The 12809-nt window shown below is 45.4% G+C and overlaps 1 protein-coding gene across 5 annotated transcripts in view; it reads left to right on the top strand.

Annotated features, from left to right (window-relative positions):
* Positions 1-12809, top strand: part of Nbr1 (NBR1 autophagy cargo receptor) — a 29487-nt gene that overhangs the window by 13256 nt on the left and 3422 nt on the right. For 3 of the 5 annotated variants that reach the window (XM_048445743.3, XM_048445742.3, XM_085695834.2), the window contains 12 exons: positions 727-936; positions 1891-2050; positions 2134-2424; positions 3683-3832; positions 4434-4509; positions 4967-5077; positions 5333-5497; positions 5690-5764; positions 7801-8200; positions 9164-9252; positions 10467-10524; positions 11189-11294. In XM_048445743.3, the coding sequence (XP_048301700.1) occupies positions 727-936; positions 1891-2050; positions 2134-2424; positions 3683-3832; positions 4434-4509; positions 4967-5077; positions 5333-5497; positions 5690-5764; positions 7801-8200; positions 9164-9252; positions 10467-10524; positions 11189-11294 (1891 nt within the window). The remainder of the gene's footprint in view (positions 1-726; positions 937-1890; positions 2051-2133; positions 2425-3682; positions 3833-4433; positions 4510-4966; positions 5078-5332; positions 5498-5689; positions 5765-7800; positions 8201-9163; positions 9253-10466; positions 10525-11188; positions 11295-12809) is intronic. The other 2 variants (XM_048445745.3, XM_048445746.3) reach the window with 2 other exon arrangements.

The following is a 12809-nucleotide window of genomic DNA, read 5'->3' as shown; positions in this document are numbered from 1 at the left end:
AATATCTGATGGAGCCCATAGGCTAGGTGGTGGTGATACGTGCCTTTAATCCCAGCACTCAGAAGGCAGAGAAACCCTGTCTTGAAAAAAAAATTATCTGGTTTGGGCTGGAAAGATGACTTAGTGGTTAAGATCGCTAAGAGCACTTGATGCTTTTGCAGAGGAACCTGGGTTCAGTTCCCAGCACCCACATAGCATCTCACAACTGTCTATAACTCCAGTTCCAGGGAATCTGATGTCCTTTCTAGCCTCTGCGGGCATCAGGCACACATGTGGTACACATACGTGCTAGCAGGCAAGTACTCCTACACATGAATTAAAAATAAATAAATCTTTAAAAAAAAAAATTGAGATGCCCAGCATTCAGAACCATCCTGAGTTCTAAACTGGACTAAGCTACATAGAGAGACAGTCTCAGTAGAAAACTGCAGTGATGTCATGTAATACCACAGAGTCACAGTGATGTCATATAATACCACAGAGTCACAGTGATGTCATATGATACCACAGAGTCACAGTGATGTCATATGATACCACAGAGTCACAGTACTCTTCCTCCTTTGCTCTTTTCAGTTGTTGCATAATAATTAAACAGTTGCCTGAAACTGAAGTGGAAATGATGATTATAAAAGGAATTGAGAAACTAGATGCTAGCCATTGATGGATTTACTTAGCTCCAGATAGCCTCAAAGTTTATTTTTTAAGACAGTGTTCATTATCCCACAGGCTCCAGAAGCAGGTGGATAAGAACTTTGTGAAAGCAGAAAAGCAAAGGTTGCGTGCTGAGAAGAAACAGCGGAAAGCAGAGGTCAAGGAGCTTAAAAAGCAGCTTAAACTCCACAGGAAGATTCATTTGTGGAACTCGATCCATGGATTCCAGAGTCCCAGGTCCCCTTTGGGCCGACCTGAGAACTTTCTGCAGTCTCACACCCTGATGTAAGTCCTGGACCAGCGCGGGAGTGTGGCTTGGAGTCAGCTCTCTACAGCTGGAACTTCAGCATCTTTTGTCTTACCTGTCGTGTCTCTCTAGCACTCACCTGTTTTAAACTGCCATTCTCTGGTCCAAGCTGTTTCAGGAGTTATTTTTGACACTTGTTTTGATACCTTTTTCTGAGAGCTAGAAACTAGTAAGACTCAGGTTGGGGGTGATGCTTCAGACTTCTCTTAGGATGGGGGTGATGCTTCAGACTTGTCTTTTCTGTAAGCAGTCTGGCTGGGTTGGGAGCAAAAGAAGCAAGTCTACATTTGTATTTATGGACACTTTTAATTAGCCCTTAAGGCATCATTTTGTTTTATGGCCTGGAGTTAATTCCTAGCCTTTTACACACACACACACACACACACACACAGGATTTTTATTAGTCTCGGGTTTTGTTATTTATTAATTTATTTTTGGCTTTTCAGGACAGGGTTTTTCTGTGTAACAGCCCTGGCTATTCTAGGACTAGCTCTGTAGACTAGGCTGGCCTTGAACTCACAGAGACCCACCTGCCTCTGCCTCCCAAGTGCTGGGATTAAAGGCATACACCACCACCACCCGGCTGTGATTGTATTTTTAGTGTGTGTGTGTGTGTGTGTGTGTGTGTGCACATGGTGTGTGTGGTGTTTGGCATTTGTGGTGTGACATGCATATCAAGGTCACAGAACTTTGTGAGGTCAGTTCTCTTTTCTCTGCCGTTTGTGCCTTATGGGGTTCAGGTCACTCACTAGACTTGCGTGTCAAGCACCTTTCCCTGCTAAGCCTTCTCACAGGGCCTAATTACTGTTAGTTTTTAAAGCAAACGTATTAGTACATCCTTAAAAGCAGTCAGCCTCTTGAATCCCAGTGTGGCATGTGCAGAAGCCTTCACAACTGACAGCAAGTAACTAAGCTTTTGGATTCCTGTCCAGGCTTCCTTTGCAGCCCTGTGCCCCAGTTATGCCAACGCTCAGTGCAGCATTTGTAGATGAGAATTTGCCTGACGGGACTCATCTGCAACCAGGAACCAAGTTTATCAAACACTGGAGGATGAAGAACACAGGAAATGTGAAGTGGAGTACAGACACAAAGGTATTTTTTCCTCACTAAATGTAAAGGCAATGGTGCACGGTCGCAAAGGACCCAGGTGACAAGCTTTCTCTTGTTCTTTTCAGCTCAAGTTCATGTGGGGAAACTTGACACTGGCTTCTACAGAGAAGAAGGATGTTTTGGTTCCCTGCTTGAAGGCTGGCCATGTGGGGGTTGTATCTGTGGAGTTCATCGCTCCAACCTTAGAGGGAACATACACTTCGCATTGGCGACTTTCTCACAAAGGCCAGCAGTTTGGGCCTCGGGTCTGGTGCAGCATCATAGTGGATCCGTTCCCCTCTGCTGAGAGCCCCGAGAATGTTGAAAGGGGCCTGATCAGGTCAGGCAAAGCTGATGACTTCACCTGTGAGCAAGAGGTGAGCGCTTCCACTGTAGCCTTTGCCACATACCATATGATTTCCTGTCATTAGGAATGTCAAGCTTGGTGACACATGCCTCTATTCCATGCACTTAGGAGGCTGAAGCAAGGGTATTGCAAGTTTGAGGCTAACTCTTGCTAAGGACTGACGCAGACGGACACTGGGGACTTGAACACAAGAGAACTCATTTATAGCTTGCTTTTCTTCAAGACTTCCTAAAGTTTACCATTTCTGAGTTTTCTGTCACTATGATAACATACTTGAGATAATTAACTTCTAAAGAGAAAAGGTTTATTTTAGTTCACAGTTTTAGAGGTTCCCACCCATTATTAGGCAGACTTATTGCTTTAGGCCTCTAGTAGGGGAATTAGACTGTACTGGCAGACAGCATATGGCAGAGAGGAGGGGGGGGAAGCCACTTGGGTTCAGGAAGGAAAGAGAAAAAGAGGAAGGGACCAGAGGCCAACATTTCCTTTTGGTCACATGCCCACAGTGACCTATGGACTTCAGGTAAGGCTCTACCTTGTGTTTATTGTCTAGTAATACCATGCCTCTAGGGGTCAAGCTTTTGAATATTCAAGACAGGTTTTTCTGTGTAGTCCTGGCTGTCCTGGAACTTGCTCTGTAGACTATGTTAACCTCACACTCAAAGATCCTCCTGCCTCTGCCTCCCAAGTGCTGGATTAAAGTTGTGTACCACCACTGCCCAGAGTAGGGCCCAAGCTTGTAACATGTGGATTTGGAGGCTATTCTCCCCCCTCCCCCAATACTTTTTTGATCGTGTTTGGCCTATTCCTCAGGGTGTTTAATGTCTTTAAAGTATTGGTTGGTACAGGCAGTCCCTGAGGATTTTTGTCTGTGATGGTGCTTGCTGTACCAGGGAAGGGCTGCCTGGCCAGCCTGTGAACTTCTGGTAGCTTCTCTACTTAATGTTCATCTCCTAGAATACCCCTGAGTACTAATGACATGCCTGTTACCTGCTGCTGTCTGCCATTGCTTTTTGTTAGTAGAGGAGACTCCCCTGTTAGAGTCTGGTGCAAATGAGTGTTCATTTCCTATTTGAGATAACTAACTACTTTTTGAAACAGTATATGAACTCTTTACTATTTCTGCAGCTTTTCTAGAAGTCTAAATTAAAATTAAAAATTTGAACGTAGAGGTTCTGCTGTATTGTTCTTTTAGGAGTGGCATTGTCAGCCTGGTGCTTGAGCTCTGTTGAGGCCCTAAAATGTGCCCCGATTATTTGTCTCCATAGGAAACTTTTCTTCTAGCTGAAGAAGCGATTCCATTGGATGAAGTGACAAAGCAGACAGAAGGGAAAGGAACCAGCATCCCACAGAAGGCACAGAATGTTAACAACGAGAGAGAACTGTACATTCCATCCGTGGACCTTCTGACTGCCCAGGTAAACAACCAGCACTTTGGAGAAAAGGGGAGAAAGGGCGTGAGCACTGGGGAGAGAGTCCTCACCTTGTTATTGAGAGATGGCATGGCCATCCATGGCTCTGGGAAGTTAAAGATGGGCGGGCTTGCACATCTTTAATGCCAGCATTTGGGAGGCAGAGGCAGGCAAGGCCAGCCTGGTCTACAAAGCAAGTTCCAAGACATCCAGGACAGTTGAAACCCTATCTCAAAAAAAAAAAAAAAAAAAAAAGCTTGATCCACTCAACTGTATTTAATGGGCATGTGATCTGTAAAGCAAGTTTCTAAACTGTTGTCATGAGTTTGAAGCTCAGGCTATGCTTCCCCACAGCTTCCCTCTAGTGTCCTCTTCATATCAGGCTGCTTCTCTGGCCTGCCCGCTGTTTCCTCTCCTCCCTGCAGTTAGGCATTTGAGAACGTTGGTTCCCATTTCACTCTTTTTAATTTCACTTGATTGAAGAGGGTCATGAATTTGAACAGAATTGAGCCCAGGGAATGTCCAGAAGGCCTGTAGGCCCAGTTGCAACAGGACGTGGCTCTTACTTGCACTGCAAACACTGTTATTTGGCCATCTCTATTTCTAGGACCTGCTGTCCTTTGAGCTGCTGGATATAAACATTGTCCAGGAATTGGAGCGAGTGCCCCACAACACCCCTGTGGGTAAGCATGTCTTGGCTCATCTATTTAGGTGCTGGTGTTACAGTCTGAGGCACTGGAGGGTGGGGAGTCCTCCCATGTCATGGTAAAGCTGCACCCGTGGTCCATCTCCTCCTTTCCCTGCTGTCTGTCAGTGCCACAGTACAAGTGTGTGCAGGACTTCCTATTGTAAAGGAACCCCTTCTTCATTCTTCTCCCTTTGTTCCTTTACTCGTAGATTGGTATCTTGGCTTTGACCTGCTAGGCCATTTACATTTTTGTGACCCAGCATTGATTGGTGAGAGGTAGTTGCATTTCTGGTGATCTGGAGAAGGTCTTTACGACAGGTGGTGGAGCATATTTGGGTTTGTTTTAACCCCATAGGAAGCAAAAAACTTACCAACTGCTGCTTCTGGACACTTGATTGTTTGTGACATCATGCTTTTTCTCAGTTGATGGTTTTCCTGTCTTCATTCTCCAGATATGACTCCCTGCATGTCTCCTCTGCCACATGACAGTCCTTTAATAGAGAAGCCAGGCTTGGGGCAAATACAGGAAGAGAGTGAAGGGGCGGGATTTAAAGCACTTCCTGGTAAGGGGTTAAATGTCTATAAAGCACTTGTACCTTCCCTTCCCATTCCACGCCTATTTCCATACACCCGTTCCTTACTAACTTCTCCTCAGCATGCAAACTGATGTCCTGCAGCACCTCCCGCGGGCTCTCTAAGTCTTCCCTCATGAGAGCAAGAGCAGCTGTTTGTACCTCACCAGGCTTAGTATACAGCGACTGGTGAAAGCTCTCAACTCTTTCAACACAGGTGACAGACAAGCTTTGTGTGTCTTTCAGATTGCACCGTGTCAACAAAGAGGAAGTCTGAGGCCCCTGCTTCAGTGGAAGAAACAGAGGAAGACCTGAGTGGGACCCAGTTTGTGTGTGAGACTGTAATCCGATCCCTTACCTTGGATGCTGCTCCGGACCACAACCCACCTTGTAGGCAGAGGTCCCCACAGAGTGAGTGTCCCTATATTTCCACCAGCTAGCAAGGTGGCATCTGGACACTGAAAGGTGCTCTTCCTTGCTGAGAGGGGAGGGAGACTGATCTTTGTTGGCAACTCTGATCACGTTGGCTTTTGACTAAGCTAGTATTCTTACTAGAACACCAGAACAAGGAAGCCACCCTAACTTGTTTCTGCACTGTCTCAGGGGAATTGCAGCTGCAGACCACAGAGGAACAGCAACCGGTTGTGCCCCCTGGATTCTGCAGAAAGGATTCTTCCTGTAAGTTGGCAGCTCCTCAGCAGACGCTCCCACTGGCAACCAAGTCATCTGCTTTTTCCCAAGGGCAGCAGTCTGGAAAACATAGGACAGACAACACAGGAGTACCACACTGCTTCCCAAGGTTAAATTTTACCATAAAAAAATACCTTCATGGCAGAGGTGGTAGTGCACACCCTTCATCCCAGCACTCAGAAGGCAGGGGCAGGCCGGTGAACAGAGCAAGTTCCAGGATAACCACAGCTACTTAGAGAAACCCTGTCTCTAAAAAACAAAAACTTAAAAAAAAACCAAAACTTTATGGGTTCTAGAGGTGGCTGTTAATAGTCTTACAAGCATGAGGAGGTCAGCTCAGTCACTAGCACCCAACTAAAAAGCTCAGGTACTGTGAGAGACCCTGTAACAAAAAAATAAGGCAGATGGACGGACATTTTAGCATGTGCTTTTGATCCCAGTACTTGAGGTGTAGATGTTGGCACATCTCTGAGTTTGAGGCCAGCTACATAGTGAAACACTGTCTCAAAAAAAAAAAAAAAAAAGGGCAGACTGTGGAGTGTTCTAGGGAACTACACCCAGTGTTTATATGTCCTCTAGCCTCCATTCACAGTCCCATTATCTATCTGCAAACTTACACACACACACTACCTTCACAACAGATTGCTAGTACCAAATTAATAGAGCCAGTACCATATGTCTCAAATTCAATTTCTAAAAATTCATTGTCTAAAAATTCAATTTCTTAGGGAATGACTCAGTGGTAAGAGTCCTTGCTGTGTGAGCAAAAGGACCTGAGTTCGAGTCCTCAATACTCTCCTAAAGGCCAAGCAGAGCCCTGTCTACTTGTGACCCCTGTCACCCCAGTGTCAGGGAACTGAGCCAGGCAAATCTTGGAGCTCATAGCCAACCAGCCTAATCAAAATGCTGAGCTTCAGGTTAAGTGAGAGGCCTGTCTCTAATAAGGTAGAAAACAATAAAGGAAGACACTTGGTGTCCTCCCCTGACCTACACAAACACATATACAGGTGTAATCAGCATGCACCGCACATATACAAAAAAAGAATTGGTCTATATGTTTTTAAATATGACTGTGGGGTTTTTTTTTGTTTGTCTGTTTTTTAAGCTTTATTTATTTATTATGTATACAGTGTTCTGTCTGCATATATGTCTGCAGGCCAGAAGAGGGCACCAGATCTCATTACAGATGGTTGTGAGCCACCATGTGATTTCTGGGAATTGAACTCAGGACCTCTGGAAGAATAGCCAGTGCTCTTAACCTCTGAGCCATCTCTCCAGCCCATGACTGTCGGGTTTTTTGCTTAAAGTGAACACATGCATGAATACTTTTTTACACATATATACAAATAGCAGAAAGGTGAGACTAGAGAAATGGCTCAGTGGTTAAGAATATTGGCTGCTCTTCCAGAGGACTGGGGTTCAATTCCCAGCACCCACATGGCAGCTCACAACTGTCTGTGACTCCAATTCCAGAGAATCTGACTCCCTCACACAGATAATACATGTAGATAAAACACTAGTACACATGAGATGAATCATTTTTTAAAAATGTCAGAAAGCTGTGCAAACTGTTCATAGTTATTGCTCAGATAGGCTCTTGGGCCACCCTTTTTCTCGCCCCCATGGTTTCCCTGTGTTCTCTTCTGACTGCATGACTTTTCCAGGGGAGGAGAGCAAGCATACAACCCGAAGTGCTCACCACACAGCAGTACCTTTTCTTAGCCCTGGTAGCTAGCTTACCTGCTGGGATAGAGCTGTCATGATGAAGAGGAGGAGGCTGTAAGACCCCACTGGTCATAGGAAGTGTGGCCATTTCTGCCCACAGACCTGTTTCTGTTGACTCCATTCTGTTTGTTTTGGCATGATCTGAAGCATAGAATACAGTTATGGCTCCAGCAGCAGCCCATCCCTCTGGGTCTTTCCACTCTGGCTTTTCTGCCAGCTCATGATCCACAAGGCTTTGCCGAGAGAATACTGAGGTTTACTGCTTAGCCTGTCCTCACAGGATTACTTTTGTTCCTTAGTGAAATTTGCCTTGCCTGAAGAAGGACCACTTGGAGATGAGAGGGAAGAGATTGTCCACATTGCTGAGGAAGAAGAGGAACTCCAAGATGAAGTTCAGAGTCAGTCTTCTGCTTCCTCCGAAGACTATATCATCATCCTGCCTGAGTGCTTTGATACCAGCCGCCCCCTGGGGGACTCCATGTACAGCTCTGCCCTCTCACAGCCAGGCCTAGAGCGAGGGGCTGAAGGCGACCCTAGGATTGAAGCTGGGCAGGAGCTAACTGAAGCTGGAGAGAGACTCCCTGAAGGGGAGAGCCAGCCTCAGGAGCAGAGCATCAGTGACATCCTCACAACCTCACAGACTCTGGACACAGTGCCCCTAGTCCCCGAGGTGGTCGGACTTCCACCACCACTCTCCAGGTACTGCTCAGCACCCCTTAGCCGTCCTGTTCCTCAGAGGGGAAATGACCAGCTTAATCTCCAAACTCAAATGAATGAAAGGTCACACTCGTATTTCTCAGCACTTGTGAATTTGGACTTTGAACAAATGTTTGCTTTAGTTGACCTTACTTCCATGAGCATCTGTGTACTTATTTTTCTATAATTAAGAGAAAAATCTTTAAACACACAAACATTTGGATCTTCATGTTTTAATTCTTGAGTTGAATGAAGGTGACAGAAACTTATATGAGGATTTGTCATTTAGCTCAGTGTTAGAGCATCTACCTAGCACTCATGAGTGCCTGGGCAAAACAGAAAAGCTTTCATCCTCCAGGTACTAACACAAACAAAGAACAATTAGGAAATTAAATTCCTTATGGATGTATACCACAAACCCAGAAAGTACATAAGTCTCTATGGATCTGGGCCATTGGTCTCTCCTACGGGTACAGGAAGTGAGGGAGCCCTAAGCATAATTTAAACCACTCAGGAAACTAAACTGTCCTTCTCTTGGTACCACCTGATATAGGGGGACAAGCTGTCCATCTGTTAGTACCAGCTGATGTTGGGGGGGGTAAGCTGTCCGTCTGTTGGTACCACCTGATGTAAGGGGATAAGCTGTCTGTCTGTTAGTGCCGGCTGATGGGGGGGGGTAAGCTGTCCGTTAGTGCCAGCTGATGGGGGGTGTAAGCTGTCAGTCTGTTAGTACCATCTGATATGGGGGAAGTGACCTGAGTGAAACCAGTTTTTCCAGCTAGACTGTGGCTAACAAGGAAGTCGAGTAGAATGCAGCCTTTCTGAACAGATCCCCAAGCTCGCTCACACGTGCTGGGGACCATGAGTGTGAAACCTGCAGAGAATTGCATGACTGCACTGTTACTGTTTTCCTACCACTGCTGTGACTGCTTTTCAATTTCCCTCCCATACTGTGTCTTTCTAAAGGAGCTCCCCTTGTGTACAGCACGGGGCCCCAGGAATGGATTCACCAGTTACCATCCAAGAAGTTCCCGTCGCTGATGAGATCCGAGGAGGTAATGACAAGTTGATCCTCACCTCCATCCCTTTACTTCTTTCCACTGGAAACCAGGTATCATCAGGCTGTCCTGTCCCTTTCTGTGATTCGTGGCCTTGAAACTTGCCCTTTTCCCTCTCTCTGTGCTCCTTCATGTGCTGTTTCTGCTCTCTCAAGTATATATGTAGACCTTAGGGAGCTAGCTCCGTGGCAGGAAGAGGAAGGCAGCCCAGGTGCCAGCTGCGGCGCCTTTGCCTCACCAGAGTAATGGGTTTGTGATGCCCGTGGATCTGTCCTCTTATTTGGACAGTCAGGACAGTAGCACTGTGAAGTAGTAAGTAGGTCCTCACAGACACTTCCTAAAAATGCCAAAGCTATCATTGGCTTCTCAGTCCACCCTCATTGTCAGCCACATTCAGAGAGTCCGGTTTGATCACATGCTCATTCTGACCCAGTCCAGCTGGCCTTGATGAGCTCCCACTAGATCAGTTCCACAATCTCCGTGGGTGGACGCACCCCTCGATGTCCTGCCTTCCTTTCTTATATTCTCCCTCCTTCTGCTCTTCATCTGGACCTTGGGAGCTCCAATGTGGGTCTCTGTCTCTATCTCCATCCCTCGCCAGATGAAGGTATCTATGGTGATATGCAAGATATTCATCAGTAAGGGGGAGAGGGAGTGGGAGGGAAATGGGAGGAAGTGGAAATTTTAAATTAATTAATTAATTAAAATTAAATAAATAAATAGGAAAAAATGCCAAACCTAAAACCATTTGAGACAGACTGGAGAGATGGCTCAGTGACAAAGGGCACTGGCTGCTCTTCCAGAGGACCCAGGTTCAATTCCCAGCACTCACATGGCAGCTCATAACTGCCTGTAACTCCAATTTCAGGGGACCTGACACCTTCACACAGAAGTACATAGAGGCAAAACCCCAAAGTACACCAAGTAAATAAATAGATCTTAAAAAAATATTTGTGAACCAACATATCAGTGTACTGGGATTCTAGAAGCTTTTACTCAGTGAAGTCGCCTTGTATAGCATTTCTAGACAGTTTGTCTTTCTCAGTTATTTAAACCTCCCACAGAGCTTTCTAAAACTTAATAAAGAGAAAAGAAGGAAAGACTGGAGACACCCTTTTAATGTTCCACCTGCCTCAATAATAGCTTTGCTTTGTTGGGAAACCCTAGGTGCTTGTGGACACCCATCTAACCAACAACTCTTTTGCTTTTAGAGCCCAGAGGCTCATCGGGACTGGTAAACAGCAGACAGAAGAGCTATGACCACTCAAGGTAATGACCTTGTGAAGTCTCTTCAGGAGCAGGTGGACATCCCAGCACTGCTTCTGCTCAGATGAGCCTCTCAGAGCGTGTGCATCTCAGCACAGGAAGGAGAGCCCTCATTCCTTCTTGTTCTTCAGCGTTTGCACAACATTGGACAGAGCTAAAGCAGACAACTAAAGCTTATGTTTAAGCATTTTCACATTGCAGACAAGAAAGGACTGCCCAAAAATTCACCTCCCCTGTAGTGCCCAAAGACAGGAAGGTTAAGCCCCATGTGCATCTGGGCCATTTTTTCTTAGATATAGCTACCTCTCTGGTCCCTGTCTTCTCAGATCAGTATCCAGAAAAATCACATTTTCTTTGCCAGGTGTTTTCTCTGAGATGCGCAGACAGTGCTAATGTGTGATGTTCATGTGTGCCCATGAACACATTAATTTACAGCTGGCATGGAAAGCTAGCATGGTAACAAGGTGTGTGTTTCCTGCAGTGCTCCTGTCTTGTGCCAACCAAGCCCTGCATCAAACCATGATGTGTAGCTCCGAAAACAGTCCATTCTCTTTTTTTACATCTAATTTTTTTTTCTCTTAAGGATACCTCATTTTCTTTCAAGATTAGCACCCACATTATCTTGTCATGATTTTATTTGGGGAGATAATTTGGTTTTCCTCTGTAGGCACCAGAATGGGAGCAGCATTGCTGGAGGACTGGTGAAGGGGGCTTTGTCTGTTGCTGCCTCTGCGTACAAGGCCCTATTTTCTGGGCCACCAGTTACTGCACAGGTCAGTGTGTGGTTTCTTTTCCTTAACTTCAGCCCCTAAGTCACCAGTAAAAATGGCAGTGTCTTTCTGTCTGGATTGGCAATTAACATGGCATGGACTATATGCAGACTTAGTCTCTGAACACATAGCCCTGCCATTTCCTGTCTTTTTAATCAAGTTCCTCTGGGGAGAAAAGGAAAAGAACCTGAGATTTGCTGAAGACCTACTGTGTGGACAGAGCCACAATTACAGGTGCTACTGGGTGCATAAGACAGGATCCCAGGACAGGGTAGGACACCTCCACCTGCTGGGACGGAGGCTTCCTGGAAGTCAATATCCGAAAGAGGCCTAAAGGTCAAAGCAAGTGTTCCCCCAGGAAAGAGTATTTGAATGCTGGATGTGTAGTTCTCACCTGTAATCCCAGCTACTGTGGAGACAGAAAGAGTCTGTCAAAAAAAAAAAGTTCAAAGTCAGCCTGGACTATACAGTGAAACCTTTCCTTAAAATAAAATTTTAAAAGGGGTACAGATGTAGTTTAATAATGATAGAACTCTTGCTTAGCACCCTGGGTTCAATCCCTTTGTCAGGGGCTTGTTTCTTTGAAAAATGAAATAAGAGTAGCTAGCTAGCAAGAGCTGGAAGTGAGTGAGTGCTGAGTCAGGAGAAGAGGGTGAGGGTGGGAAAGGGAAGCTAGGCTTTATTTTAAGGCATAGGAAGGTTAGTTTTGGAACAGTCTCTATCTATCTATCTATCTATCTATCTATCTATCTATATAAATATATATATATATAGCTCTGATTACCCTGGAAATTACTGTGTAGACTAAGCTGTCCTTGAACTCACAGAGATCCATCTGCCTCTGAGTGTTGGGACTTAAGGCATGAGGCACCACCCACCATGGACAGGTTTTAAGGATGTGATTTTGATGTGATCAGATTTGTTCTTAGTGAGGTCACTCTTCTACAGTATAGAGGTATGACAGAACCAGTAAAGAAATCTACATGAAAATCCACATATAGGTGGAAATTAAGGTTTAAAAAAAAACAGTGGGGGTCTGGAGAGAAGGCTCGCAGTTAAGAGCACTAGTTGCTCTCCCAGAGGACCTGGGTTCAATTCCCAGCACGAACATGGCAGCTCACAACTGTCTGTAACTATACAGTTCCAGGGGATCTGGTACATTCACACCAGTGCACATAAAATAAAGCTAAATAAATTATTAAAAATAATAATGTAAAAGAGATAGAAATATCAGAACTTGCTAAGTGGTGGCGGCACACACTCCCAGCACTCGGGAGGCAGAGGCAGACGGATCTCTATGAGTTTGAGACCAGTATGGTCTACAGAACGAGTCCTAGGACAGGCCCCAAAGCTACAGAGAAGTCCTGTCTTAAAGAAAAGAAAAAAGAAAAAAAGAAATGTTGGAATTTGTGTGTTTTTTAAGTTTAAGTGCTTAAAAAGAAGTCAAGGAGGGCTAGGGAGATGGCTCAAAGGTTAAGAACACTGGCTGTTTTTCCAAAGGTCCCGAGTGGCTCATAA

This window comes from Myodes glareolus, chromosome 9 (genome assembly GCF_982192425.1).
Source record: "Myodes glareolus chromosome 9, mMyoGla1.1, whole genome shotgun sequence".
Taxonomy (NCBI): Eukaryota; Metazoa; Chordata; class Mammalia; order Rodentia; family Cricetidae; genus Myodes; species Myodes glareolus.
Note: the sequence above shows the minus strand (reverse complement) of the source record. Positions and strands in the feature narration are given on the sequence as shown.